At 42.7% G+C, this 14,864-nt stretch overlaps 1 protein-coding gene across 4 annotated transcripts in view; it reads right to left on the bottom strand.

Moving 5' to 3' along the window:
* Positions 1 to 11,189: 11,189 nt before the first annotated feature.
* The window catches only part of TENM3 (teneurin transmembrane protein 3), a 383,293-nt gene continuing 379,618 nt past the window's right edge, over positions 11,190 to 14,864 (bottom strand). For all 4 annotated transcript variants that reach the window (XM_042811517.1, XM_042811518.1, XM_042811520.1 and 1 more), the window contains one exon: positions 11,190 to 14,808. In XM_042811517.1, the coding sequence (XP_042667451.1) occupies positions 14,053 to 14,808 (756 nt within the window). In that variant the 3' untranslated portion in view covers positions 11,190 to 14,052. The remainder of the gene's footprint in view (positions 14,809 to 14,864) is intronic.

The following is a 14,864-nucleotide window of genomic DNA, read 5'->3' as shown; positions in this document are numbered from 1 at the left end:
AATGTGACAGTGCATTTAGTGCTGACAATAGAATTTGACATGGGCTTCCTCAGGTACTTTCTTTAAGGTCTGAGAGCCCCTGACAGCTCCTCATTGCCCAGATCACTCCAACAACCAGTGGAAAACTAGAGGATCTTTGATGTGACTTTTGATACCCTTGGGACAAGAGGTATAGAGCAGAAGTGGTTGTTTCTGAATAGTCAGTCCCTGCTGGCTGCAGGGTACTTGTGTTTCAGTCAGGGACTGTTTAAAATCCTGAACTTCCATCAGCTTTCATATAAACTAACAGGACAAGAAAAATATTTCTCCTGAATTTTCAAGCCAGTACTAATCAGAACCTGCTATTCAGGATGCACCCAGTGGTGTTCAAGCAGCATACTAAGCTATGATTTTAATCAGAAGTAGTTATCCCTTTGAAGATCTCTTTCTTTGTTTTCTTCAGAGCATCTCACACAAGTGCAGAACTTTGTAGGAGCATCTGCTGAATGGCTTAAGCCATGCATAAGTATGGAAAGTATCTAAACTGATGTTTGGAAACTGCCTTGAAAGCTCACTGAAAGGCAGCTGTAAAGCAACCTCATGTTTGTGGCTTTTATGGGGAATTTAGATCCTGTCTCAGATCTTATTTGTTCGAGAGTTACATCAGCTCTTAAATCTTCCACCGCTGTTAGTGGATGTGTTTTTAAAATCAGTACTCAAATGTCAGCACCTTTGTGGAAGAAGATTCCCATGACAGCAGCCTGTTCCCACCTTTAGAACCATAGAAATTGGAAGGCCTGGGGTCTGTTTCTTGACTGCTTTTGGCCTGCTGTTACTTGCAACTCTTATAATCTCTGTAAAGCAGGGATAAAGCTTGGCTTCTTTTGTAAAATGTTATGAGTGCTTCAAAGCCAGATGTTTCAAAAGAACTAAGTTTTATTAAGAAGCTCAGCTGTTCTCACCTGCTTCTCTCTCCTGCAGAGTGAAATATTGCAAGACCTGTGGCCTTGGAAAGTACGTAGACTCTCATGAGCCTATCATTGCTGCTTCTGGGGCCAGCCTGCCTGGCAGGAGCTGTGAACAGTGGGCTAGTAATTGTACAGTTTCACGCTAGGAAACTTCCCCCTACTGCCCAGAGTAATAGCTTAGACAAATACTGTTCTAGAGTTACTACAGCCCAAATAAGTTTAGGAAGGGCACAGTGATCAGTTTCATCGTGGCTTTCCCTCATAGAATTTTGAGAGAATCTGTCCTAAAATAAATGGGAAGAAAGCTCTCCCAGGTGTTTCTTCTTAATCTGGGCAAGTAGTAAATGCTCTCTCTGGAATGCAGATCATCAGTAAACCGTGAGCAATATTTGTTAGCTGGTCTTGTGTGCATGTGGTGCACAGATCTTCTCAGCCATTTGCAAAACACTCGGGAAAAGCTTGGATATGGGGAAAAAGGACCCTCAGTCCTGCTCATCTCCCACATAGGAGGCTTGTAAATGACAAGCAGAAGTTTGTAGAAGGTGGGACAGGTGGGACTGCTGAGAAGGTGGGACAGCCCCTTACATCTCAGAGAGCCCTGCTGCTCTCTGGCTTGTGGAGATATACGAGGGAGAGAAGGTAGTGTCCAAGGGGCAGGTGGAGAGGATGTCCTGTGAGGTTTTTCTGTTTGTACAGCCAGGCCTTCTTCCCTGCTCCAGACCTTGTGACGCTGCCTGCTTTGTGCCATGCTGAGGAACAGGGGCTTTCTTCCTGACCACTTTCCTTGCTAGCTATGAAGGAAGCTTTGTTTTACTTAGCTAACATTCTCTTCTTTAGCTGGTACTTCTAAAATATATTTATTTGTTTTCAGCCTTTCTTTTCCTCTCCTAATCAGGGCCGTTCCCGGCTGTGCTGAGGCTGCCTGTTGCTGGGAGCCTGGCTGCTTTTGTACTTTACATGTACAGGGCATAGGCTTTGGGTATATACCACAGCATGAGCTTGAGTATTTATTTTTGCCCTTCCTGAGCAAATCCCTTTAGAGATCTTAAGCCTGCAGCATGATGCACAGAAGCTGTTTCCCAAGAAGTGATGTTAAGAGTCACTCTGAGCAGAGTGTAAAGCTGGGTGGCCTCCTGCATCCTCCAGGTCCCTTTAAGTGCCAGAGGCTCCTGGTTTGGAAGACAGGACAAAGCCTAGGTTATACTGTTTGGTCCATCCTCTGCGCTATTTCCATCGTTCCTCCCTGTTAAGAAAATGTTTGTGCTACATATTGCTTAAATACCTTAGTAGTGAAGGTATTGAGTTGGGATATACTCAAACGTGAATTACTAGGCTGTTCACATAAACTGGTAAGTAATGGGAGATTTAAAAAAAAATCTGCATCTTGTAGTAAAAACCTCTAACCCTACAACACAATTCAGGAGTCTGAGTGGAGAGTTTGTCAAATTCTAATTGGTCTTATCAACTTTTTACAGTGTAAATATTTTGACAGATAGAACTGTTTTGATCAAAGGTTGTATAAATCCATTCTGTCTCAGCAGCTGAACCTGTGTGAACCCTCTGCTGGGGCTTGTATCACCTGAATTCCTATGGCACAGTTAAAACCTACACCTTCTATATGCAGGTGTACTTTTAAGCTTCTGTAGCTGCATGTTTTGGTGGGCTAAGGCATGGTGTGATCTGATGTAAAGCGTGGGCTGCGAAATCCAGGCTCACCAGCATTTCTTAACTATGGGTTGTCAGATCCACATCTCCCTGTGTTTGTCAGCTAGTGTCACATCTGTAGCATTTTGGCTGAATGTTTCTTGTTTGCTCTGACTGAGAAATAAATAGAACTTTGAAAAACAAATGGTGCTTCTTTGCTGAGCTGCGATGATTTATGCACATGTCAATGGGAGTGAGGAAAAGCAAATCCTTTCTGCTTGCAGATATTGTAGGTTTCTGTTTAGTAACAGCCTAGGCCAACTGCTTTGAGGGCACTATTCTGTTTCATGGGTTGTTGAAAGCACTTGGCCCTGTGCCTCGCAGAACCACATGGGGTATGTCTTAATAGACCTGAAAGGTATGGCATGCTGAGACTTGATTTTATTTACATTTATGTAAATATTGCCATGTTTATTTTAAAACGACTGAACTTCTGCAGTTGCAGCTCCAGGGTGGTAAAGGTCGCTGAAAGGACAGTTAGGTTCCTATTGTCTCAATCTGGAAGACTTCACTTAAAATCACGCTGTTTGCCATTTCTCACTTTGCTGAGCTCATCCAGTGAAATTGCTCTGTTGTATTTCCTGCTTTTTTTCTGACTCCAGTTGGCTTTCCAGTGGCAGAATGACAGCTAGCAGAGCTCTGGATAATACAGGGAACAATGTGATTCTAAGGAAAAAAAATAAACTTTGCATTGTGTTTTCTTTTTTTTAACTGCAACTCCTTCAGCTCATAACTGACTGTGTTGGAATCCTGTGTCTGTAATATCAGAGCTTCGTCTTGAAAGAACAACTTAAGTAGTCAGAAAAGGGAGCTTTGAAGCACTACAGGTGTAATGAGACAAGTCAGTTTCTGGCCTATTGTGTAGTGCTGGTCAGGAATTTTCTGTCAAAGTGTTTTTCTTCTCTCGTCAGGATCCACAGATTTGACAGCTGTTAGTGGAAATGTACCTATCAGTTTTGGCAGGCAAGCCTTCTCACGCAGGAGAGGGAATCCCTGGAGAGGTGCAGCCGCCTGCCTGCAGAGCATCCCACTCACCCTGACACAGCTGGCAGCCCTGCCTGGGTCCTTGGGGACTTCTGCCAGTGCTCCACCAACTTGGAGACCTGAACTTCCATTCCTGGTAGCTCTGTTGGGTAGAGCTCCAGACTGTTACTGATGTTTTGTTCTCCATCTCCAGGTGTAACTATTCTGTGTTCAGCTAAGAGATTAAATATTTATTGGGCTGGGGAGGATGCAGTTAACAGAAGCTGTTATGGGAGAACCACTTAAACTGATGCTGGTCAGCGAGGTCCTGTCCTTGTCTCTTCTTTGCACCAAGCCTGGCTGCCTGTTCCCATCTTCCCACTTGGGCAGACAGTCGTGCTCATCTCATGCTACTTGCAGGCATGTCAGAGAACCAAGGTCCGTGGAGGATGAATCTCAGTGAGAAGGACAAGCTTGCTTCTCTGTGAGTTTAGATTGTTGGAGTAGCTCACAACAGGAGCAGTTGTAAATAAGTGCGGATACATGTGATGGGAGTTTTTGGCTGGAAAGAGGTGGAGGAAGGGCATATGATTTTGCCTTTGGCTACTAGCAGGCCATTAGAAAGACTCTACAGCACCTCTGCATCCCTTACTTGGGATGTGTACAGCTGTACTCATGTATTCATCCAGTCTTGGAGCAATGCATACGTATATGCTTTGTTGCCAGTGTCCAGGTGCTTAGCAGGTGTACTGAAAACATAAAACCTGGAGGCTCAGATTCCTGACTGTAGATGCATACAACCTAGCTGTGTGCCCTAATTAATACACAAGTGGTTACTTTGGGTGTCTCAGTCTCCTCATGATTTCCCCCAATGGAAGACTGTAAAGATCTCCGGATTTCATCCAGGTATGGAATCAGGAGGTCCACTCTCAAAGTGCCCCATACCTACTTCTATATTCTCTTCTCTTCTGCAGCCTCTTATTATTGTGCTGCTGCTCTCTAAAAGGAACAGGAGACTTGCAGACTTGGCAAATGGGTTTAGACTTGTTTCCCCAGGGGTATCAGTGTAGTGCAGCTGACCTTGCCCTGAGCCAGCAGAGCCTGTTCATCAGGACTGTGCCCAGCGCCTCATCTGCATCGTGTCCTGCCCTTCACCAACTGCAGTGAGCTGAAGTCTGTACCTAATAGTGCACAAAGAGTTGAGTGGGTTTAATTCTCTTGCATAAGGCTGGCTGGCACTGCCATTTGAAACATGTTCTTTTAAGAAGATAGTTTTTTCTATAGTCAGTGTGTGAAGGTGAGAGCCTTTTGGCTTCCAGACACAGGGTGCAGAGAGATGCTTAGGAAGGTAGCAGGTATTTTGACTAGTTCACTGCTAATTATTGCTTCAGTAAACAACAGCTGTTCAGACGCAGCTCAGCTTCTTGCTTTGAAAAGATTGCAGTGCCCAAACTGTAGTCTCGTATTATTGAAAAAAGAAAAAAAATGTTATAATCATTTCACTCCCCTACTGCTACAGATTTTATGGGCCTTGTAGTGCGCTGTTATGTCAGGCATATTAATTGCTAGTGAGTCGATGTTAAGCAAATGGAACAGCTTTGTGCAGCGTTTGGACACTCTGTTATAGACGGTTTAACAGCAGTCTTCTGGAGAGGCTCTGCATTAGTCTTAGATTATTTCTCAGCGCTAGAGAAATGGCTCTTTCAAAGTAACTATAAAATGAACCGTTGCTGCCAAGCAATAGCAATAATAAGCTGTGAAGGTACCTTGCGAAGCATGAGGTCAGAGGCAGTGTGTTCTTCCAGCCACCCAAGAAGCGTAATAGCAACTAATTAGCACAGCTCCTTCAGAGGCTATTGCTATTGTAACAGGAGGAAAGAAAGGCAGGAAAGTGCAAGGGGTGGGGGCTACTGTTGCTATCTGCCCTTTAGATGAAGGAGTTGTTGGTATTAACTTAGCGGAGGGTGAAGGCCTGACCTAGCACAGCGTTGAGTGTCACTGATGTGCTCTTGCCGCTGAAAAGAAAAATGGCCCTGTTCCCTGCTCCATGCAGCTTCTGCCCTTCTGCTTTCTTCCCGAGGAGCAGGATTTATAGGGGCATCTGATTTGATTTATGGAGGAGTGAAATCCCAAATTAACCACCCAGGCACACGCTTTGCAGCGCAACGCCACACAGCCCTTCCTCTCCACCCTCGCCGAGCTGCCATTACCTACAGCGGCTGGTGGGCCAGGCAGCCTGGTGTTTGAGTTGGCTGCTGCGGTGCCCGGCCAGCCCGTGTGCCAGGCACCAAGGTGGCTCCGTGCAGGGCGTTCCCCTGCAGATACGCCCAGAGAGGCTGCAGGAGCGCTGCTCTGCGGCTGAAGCAGTTGGTCTCTGTGCTGTGGCGTTGGGCTGGCAGTGGATAAAAGCTACCTGTAAAGTGCAGTTAAAAACAAAATACACACGTATTTTACTAAATGCATGTACCAGCAGCCAAGCTGGCACTCTTTGACTGCATTTAGTAAGGAACGAGGTAGTGTTGCAGGAAGGCAGTGGGGCATTAGGTAGGGAGCTTGGGCTGCCTTTCCAGGGTGTGTGCCAAACACTACGTGGTGTCCAGATGCCCATGGCGAGCTGACTAGTGCTTGCTCTAGGTGAGGTGGGATCTAGCTATTTTTTTATTAATTTATTCAATGTCGTGATATCTTAACGTTGTGTTTTTTTGCCATTTCATTTCATTTACGAGCTGGGGGCCGCGCCGCCCTCCCTGAGCCGCTAAAATGGCTGCTAAGGCGCTCCGTGTCGCCCCGAGGGCCGCTCTCCCCCTGCCCGCCAGGGGGCACGCGAGCCACGGCCGCGCCGCGCTGAGAGGAGCCGGGCCGGGCCGCTCGCTGAGCCGCTGCCGCAGCTGCTGCGGTCCGGGTGCCGTGCGCCCGGACAAGGAGCAGCACGCTCGGGGCTTGGGGCGCCCTTTAATCTTTCCTCTGTTACAGTAGGAGCTCCACTGCCAAGTAAGGAAGGAGCAAGGAGTGAGCGATTTCCTATCGGTTGTTAGTTGTGAAGTAGACTAAATAGGTCAGCAGTGTGCCTGCATGCAAGCTTGTCCTAGTGCTGCTGCGGGCATCAGCTCTTCATTTTGCACCGAGTAATGACTAGCTGTTGTCCCACCGTCAGCACGGCTCACAGAGCATGAAACACCTGGGAAGGAGTGGGAAGAGTCGATAACTGAGGGCAATGTATGCTCAGGGCAAAGTGCAGTCACTGTTGGTATAGACAGGGTTTGTCTTTTTTTAATTATTTTTTTAATTTTTATTTTTTAAACCTAAGCACTGCCTATGGATACTTTGGAGACACAAATAGGCAGATTGGAAGTACTGGTTCCTGCTTTGTTCATGAAAAGAATGTAATAGAAAGCGACTTTATTTTAGTTAGTTTTAATAATCAGCTGCGATAAAGAGTACGTGGAAACCAAAGAATGATTTTTAAAGAAGCCACAACCTCGCACTGCCTGCTTAGAAAGGCGAGGCTTTTAGAGTCATTTTTTGTTGGCTTTGGGGTGTTTCAGGGTTGGAGAAGGGTGAGGTATAGAGGAAGGCAAACCCTAACCTCTGGCATGATGTTTGCTGGAGTTAGAAAGTTTCCCTGTTGGAGTCTGCAGTGGGATTGAATGGGCCATGCTGTCATCCAGCCAAACGGCTATCGCCAGCAGCCGTCAAATGGAGTAATTCCAACAACCTGCTTGGTTTTGCCAAAAGCTTCTGGAAAATTCTTTCCCCATGCTTTGTGCTAGGAATCTTCCCGCCTCGTTTAGCACTGAATGTGAATTTATCAGAAACACATTCTTGGCTGCTGCTTCCCCCTCTCACACTTCGAAGGACTTTACTGCGCTGTGTTGGTTTTTTTGTCAAGGCATCCTTCGGCACTTTTTTTTTTTACTGGTGAGCTGTTTAAATCTTTTCCTGCCAGCTGTTTTTTTTTTTCTTCTTTTTTTTTTTTTTCTTTCTCCTAAGCCTCAGACCTATTTGTGATGTCTCCATGTGCACCCTCTCCAGGGTTTAACAGCTTCTTCACAACGCGTACACCAGAACTGTACGTAAGAGTAGCGTTGCCAGCGCCATGTGCAGAGATAACATTGCTTCCCTGTTTCCCTTGTTTAACAAGGCTGGTAATCTCATTAAGCTGCTCCACCCCAATGAACTCTTCCTTGCCACCACTATTGTACTGGAACCTCACAATGAGTTATTTATCTATTATGCACTCCTCATTCTTTCCAGTGCTTGCTTTCTTGTAGGCTATGTACCTTTCATAGTGAGATTTGCATTTTTTATTTTGAGACCTTTTGCTTCTGGAGTTGCCTTTATTAAAAAGCATTTTGTTTGAATGGGCTCACTTCAGCGAGTGATCCATATTGTTCTGTATTACTGCTCTGTCCCAGCCGTTATTTGCCACTTCATCAAATTTTGTCATCTGCAGATGTTAGCATCGCTGGTTTTTTTTTATATGTACTCCTCTGTCATTGCAGAAGATGGGAACTAGCACCTGGTCCCAGTCTTACGGCTTTGTGCCCCCTCTTGTTCTTTCAGATTTGCCCAGTAGCTCTTGTCAGTGAACACGGGTAGGGTGTTTTTGTTTTTTTTTTTTTTTTACAGCATCAAGAACATGCCTGTGGTCATTTCCAGATTTTAATTCTTGAGCTGATTTCTCTATTACTAGCTTTCCCTATGCTATTCTTTTTCTTCCTCCTATTTATTTATTTAAATTGAGGTGAGGTTAACTGGTTCATTAGATAGCCATTTGTGTCATTTCAATTTCAGATTTGTTCCTGGGCTTGGAATGTAGAACTACTTCATTGTGTTGGGTTAGCAATTATTTCCCGTGTGCCTCTGTACTGCATGGCACTCTCTGCACTGTCTCAGACAGCTTAAGCGTGATTGAGTAACTAGAGCCAGCTGAAACATGTTGCCTTCCAGCCCTGTTCTTAGTTTCTGAACTTCTTCCTTTTCCTCCTGAATCCCAGAAGGCTTTATTAAGACAGCTTTCGGGGTGCCATTAATTCTAAGCTGCATAATTACCTTACTATTAGCTTTGACTCCGTTTATAGTAGGAAAAAAGTGCTGTACGTTGCTAGAAATTTATATTCCTCAAAGTCAAAATTTATACTTCGCAAATTAAAAAGTTTGCTCCATTTACCTAGGAATAATGTATAGTAATTAACAGTAGGAGAATTTGCCTGCAGAACTATTGAATACAATGAGGTAGTTTTTGTGAAAATGTGATGCTCTAATGAGCCACTGTGTTACACTTGCTTCCGAAATTGCACATAAGACCCTTACGTATTTTAAGAAAGCCAAGCTTATGCTGTTCAGCATGCTCTGTTTAGAAGTGGGAAACAATATTTAGAATACTTATCTTTACTGTTTACTGTTCTGTTCTAATGTCAACCTTGTACCACCTCAAACTTGAATGTGTTTGTGAAGCTAGAAATCAGGCCAGGCTTTTTAATTTTTTTTTTTTTTTCTTAAGGAATGTGTGTAAGGAATAATGCTGCTGGGCTAAACCTCATGCCAGTATTTGTGTGACACTGTGGGACTTTACGGTCATTGCTGCGTTTCAGACCAGGTAAGGTCACCTCTCTTTCTCTTTCCCTGTTCAGTTATCCCCAGCATATCTCAGTACTGAATCAGCCGGACTGTGCTTGAGTGTGTTCTTTGTCCTGTGTCACCTGACACTGCTACCTGTGATGTCCAGCGTTGTAGGATCTGATTAGGAGGTGGCATGGGAAACAAACCTTTGGACCATGTTTTCTCTGTGAAAAACCACAGACCATTTTAGTGATCTAAAACTGTGCGATTAGTTTTAGTGCAACACATACTCTGTTTCCTGAGATGAAGAGAGGTGCTGCATTTTGTCCGGGCTTTGTTCATGAAGTAATTTCAAGTGCTGGCATCCTTATTTGTATTATTACTGAGGTTGAAAAAGGGCCACGAGGAAGGAGTGGGGCTTTTCTATTAGTAGTATTTTGACTGTTTTCTTGGTTCAAACCTAGGCACTCACACAGTTACATTTTGCCTCACATGGTCACTCTGCCATAAAGATAAAAACTTCAGATGAAAAATTAAGTCTTGGCTGCTGTCTTATCAGTTTGATGGCTGTAGATGTTGTGTTCCTTCTTCCTAGGGGGATGACAGTTGGCACTTCCTTGTTAATTAGCTAGTTTCATTTTTGGCTTTATTTTTGATCAGTGAGCCCCAGAAACTTGTGTGTGCAAACATCCATTTAATTTATAAGCATGGCATATTTAGTACTTTGCACTAATTGGCTGTAACTGAGAAGCTGATAAGTCTGGTCAGTTTAGATGTGGCTTTGCAGTTGGGGATGATTTCACTTGCATGTGGTGTTCTGTTGATGCTGTGTGATGCTCTCTGGCTTATTGTTAACCCTGGCAACTTCTAGTAAGTGTCAGATAGGCAGCTTCTAATAAGCTGCTTAGAAACTGTTTCAAGTACATATCTTTGCTTTGCATTTCCCATCCCCAAAGTACTATCCACTAGTCCTCCCTTGCAAAGGTTCTGAAGCCAGCCACGTGTATAGCTATTAACAGTAAACCAAGGTATTAACATGCTTAGATTTTTAATTAAGTGAAGTGCCTTTAAGAAATAGCATACAGACTCAAAACTGTGTTTTAATTCAGCAAGGTTTAAACTCGGGAATGGAAGACAGAATTCAAACATTTTATCGTGATTCAGATTCAGACTCAGATTCTCTGCAAACGAAATCTATTCTCTCATAGACAGTCATTTTAAACTGTTATTTTATGCAGTGTTTCTTCTTTTGCAGTCTTTCAGCCATCATTTTAAAAGTGCCTCTGAAGAGTGGCAGTGGTAACTGGCATTTTTTTCCTTGTCAAATGCAAATCTCTCACCTCCCAAGTGTGAACATACAAAGCTCTCTTACTGGCTTTTTTTTTTTTTTTTAAACAAAATTAGGGCACAGTTAGCTAAGCAGAGTGACCTGATTCATGCTGGATCAACATGTTATCAACTTGAGGTTGTCACTACAAAGTAAGTGTGGTGAAGTCTGCCTGTTCCAACTAAAATCAAAGCTGTCTCCTGACATAAGGTAGTGCTGAAGTCAGCAGTTTCTACAAAGTGGGTTTAAATGCAGATTGAAGGATCTCTTCAGTGTATGTATGTAACTAACAGTGCCAACCTAATTATTTATAATCAAATATTTTTTTTGTCATATTTCTTACTCTGGGGGATACGAGAGAAAACAGTTCTAAGTGATTTCTTTTTTTGCTCTTTGGCTTTTCCTTATCTACAAAAGATTTGTCTTGGTGAAGTATATTTCATGTTCTCTCTAAAGTAGGCCACCTTAGAGATCCCATGGAGTAATTCACTTTGCTGAGTTAGCAGACTAAGGCATTGGATGGTCGGGGGGAGGGGGGAAGACAACCGACTGTGAAGCAAATGAATCAATACCAGTGCAACTGGATCAGTTTGCTTCTTCCGATAGAGCCACAAAAGCAATAGTGCAGCTGTAATACCTGGCATACAGATTTAAAAGACAAATATAAACACACACGCACACACACACACATTGGGTTGGCTTTTATTGGAAAGCCTAGATGCAATCTATAGTTATCAATTTGTGGAAAATTCAGGACACATAGAAAGTTAAGAAGGCAAATTAAAAGAACAATACAAATCAGATGAAATATACATCTCAAAATATCAGGATAGCATTTTGACTGGCATTGCCTAAAATACTTAATCTCCTTTCTTTTTTTCTTTTCTTTTTTTTTCTTTGTAATATGCTTCTTTTAACCATACATATTGTAACTTTAAAAAGATCTTTCTTTTGTTTATATATTCCCCAAGGTCACTATTTCCTGCAGGAGCATGTCCAGATCACAAGTCTTTTTTAGCAAGAAATAGGCTCGTTATACCTACTAACAAGGTCACTAATTGGCTTGATTTGACTTTATTTAAAATGATCACCAGCAGATATTATAATTTGTTGTTTATTGGTGCCAGAACAAAGGAGAAGGAACTGGTATGCGTCAAGTAGAAGATATATTTCATTGTTGATATGTTATACACGCTTTTCATATTCAAACAGAACAGAAACATTTGACATAATTTAGAATATGAGCCTATTTCAACAGAGAGCACTTACAGCATGCTAAATACAGTGCTGTGGAAGAGCCACCCAACAGAACTGCAAACACCTAGCATTTTACATCTTTAAATAATACGTAGATCACACACCTCTGGGGTCTGGCATATTGTCCTCGCTAAATTTAGGGCCCTCAAGGCTTCAAGGGTAGAAATACTAACAACTATTCTGTGCTTTCATTCTAATAGATGATTAGCATTCATTATATGTGTAATTAGTTCTGTATGCTCTACCAAATACACACGTACAGTTACAGCACTGATCCTGCAGATTTGGTAGCAACTTGGCCGGCAGAAATTCAAATCTGTTAATCAATCCTAATGTGCAATTTAGAGTATGTAATACCATAGACTCTCAGAATACAAAGCAGATAGAAAACTATTTTTATTACATCCACTTGAACCATTCATAATTAAGACACGTTCACTTACTATGTTTTGTCATTATAATACATGGATAGAAATAACTGTGTATATTTCAATGAACATCAAAAAACCCCAATTTCGTCTCATCTTAAAAATATTTGTTTTTGTGGCTGAATTGAGTGCTCATGAGAGTAAAGCTCAGAGAATGTGTTCAGCCAAGATATAGAACAGATGCCATAGATGCCCCTGCAGGCTTCCTGTAAGGAACCAGCTGCATGCTTCAGTTACGTCTTAGAGCAGATATGCTGGACCTTGGAGCAGAGCATGCCAAATCTGTGCAGTGGTGTTGAGATGCAGAATAGGCACTAGGATTAGACCTTCCTTTCCATCCCCATGTTGAGTTTTCACAGTAATGGGATGTGATCTGGCAGCTGAAGGCCAGGAGATGAACCTACTGAATAGCCTGCCTGCCTAAAGAGCAATTTTGTAGCATCAGGTCAGAGGTACGCTTCTTCTATCTATCTGGAATTATAACATCTAAAAGAGCTGTACTATACAGAAGACAAAGTTGACATAACTGGATGAAACTACACCATTTCTTCTTCTTCTTCTACGTACAGTTTGCCAAGCACCTGAGACACTACTCTCTCCATTGTGAAACAGAGCTTCTAAAAAAACAACAGAAAGCCCACTTGGTATGAATAAATGTCCATTTATTACATTAGGGCTGGAAAAAGACAAGGAAAACCCAACCTATTAAAGTCTTCCATCATAATAAACGAGACTTATTTGGTTACTGTGCCTTCTAACAATGATGAAGTGGCACTGGCCTGGGTGACAGGAGAGGTAGGGGAGGGAAGGGAGCTGCAGTCTGATTCAGCCAGCCACTTTGGAGTGTTCCATTCTATCAGCAGAGTGATAGATGCACAGCTTTAAACCTAATACAAAAATATTAACACTTTTGGACATTAGTAATCACTGTTATATCTCTACAATATAATACTTTATACTGTACAGCTATAACATAAAAGGTGCAATTCCTTTTTCTTTAAAAAAATCACACACAGCACATGTTTTTATCATTTTATTTTTAAGTATAAACTTTTTTAAACACTTTACATAAATTAACTCCTCTGAGACTAATATTTGATGTACAGTAAATTGTAATTCATATAAAAATCCATAAACAACTTGTCTCACATAATTTACAAAAAAATCAGGGTTTCCTTTGCTTATCTGTAACAAGGATTCTACTTGCCGTTTTATTCCCCCCAAGGCAAAGCACGTTAGCATTGTAAAATCCATTATTAAATTCCCATGGTAGCATAAGTCACTTGTGCCAATGTCCTTTTAGAAAGCAGCACAGTTTAAAGCAGTTGAGTTGTCTATAAACAGTAATTTTTGTCCCACATTTTAAAATTAACAGATATATACCACATCCTATGCAGTGATAAAGAGAAAAAGAGAGAGAAAGAGAGAGACTACTTCTCATAAGCAAAGGTCAACAATTCAGTAATATTTGGAAACACTGTACAGGTCTGTATCTTAATTAAATACAGTGCCTCAGGACAGCAGACACACTGTTGCAAAATCTTTAGGCCTTTTTTTCTTCTTTTTTTTTTAATTAATACTTTTCAGTCCAACTTGAGTGCAGCGATATGCATATGTAAACATATTCTTTAAAGCAGATCACCTTTAAGGTCATTGAGAAAAAAAAAAAAGTTTTGTCATTAGCAGTATCATTCTTCTGGAAGGCGCTCTTTTCATTACAGAGTCCGTTCAGATTGTGCTACAGAAAAAATCTGAGCAAAGATGTAAGCTTAGGCTCAAGTAGTAATGCAGCAGAACAGTTTGGTCTCCTTTTTAGAAGACACTGGTACACAGTCTCTTTGGCAGCCTGAGCTAAGCCAGTGTGTTACCTCTTTCCTATCTCACTTTGTCTGAGGAACTGTATATTGTTGGCACTGTCTGCTAATTCTGGATATTGCTCCACAGAGAGTACATAGTACCCATCATATCCTTGTACCTTTCCAGCACTTAGCAACTGCCTCTTTTCTCCTTCTGTCCACAGCCTGGCACCTTCCTCTCCATCCCTTACTCTCTGTTGTTCCCTGGCCCAGGCACTGGAAAGAGCTCTTTGCCTGGCTTGCTCCAGTATTCGGGCTTTTTCCTCATCGAGCGTCATGCCGTATCGGACATGAAGCGCTAACGCACCGTACTGCATTTCGACATCGGCAAACCTACGAGTCCTGCCGTTCACCACGGTGGTGGACTGGGACACGGTGACATTGATGCCGTTCTCCAGGGCCTTCCGCCCGCTGGTCAGCCGCAGCGTCCCAAGGTCACTCTCAGGGGAGGTGGTCTTGATAAAATAGTGCGTGTCTTTGCCCTCAACGGTGAAATGTAAGTTTTCTAGGTAGTAGGCGTTGTTCAGAACGGCTGCCACTTTGATGCAGTCCTCATTTGCAATGTTGAGCACATTTGTCTGCACTTTTCCTTGATTGACAGCGAGCATCACCCCTTTCCCGATCAGAGACTTCACTGTGGCAAACCACAGCCACGACTTCTCTCCGCTGGATTTCCGTCTGCTGACCTGCACTTCTGCCATCTTTCCCAGGGAAAGGAAAGCCTTTGCTTGTCTCGCCACTTGTTGTTGCACTCCAGAAATTGGCTGTAAACAAGAACAGACAGAAGTTTTACCAACCATCTGTAGCCCTCTGGATGCCA

Source organism: Centrocercus urophasianus, unplaced genomic scaffold, assembly GCF_019232065.1.
Source record: "Centrocercus urophasianus isolate 14NV4802_14NV808 unplaced genomic scaffold, USGS_Curo_1.0 seq_13, whole genome shotgun sequence".
Classification (NCBI taxonomy): Eukaryota; Metazoa; Chordata; class Aves; order Galliformes; family Phasianidae; genus Centrocercus; species Centrocercus urophasianus.
The sequence above is the reverse complement of the archived record's forward strand: the minus strand, read 5'-3'. Positions and strand labels throughout refer to the sequence as shown.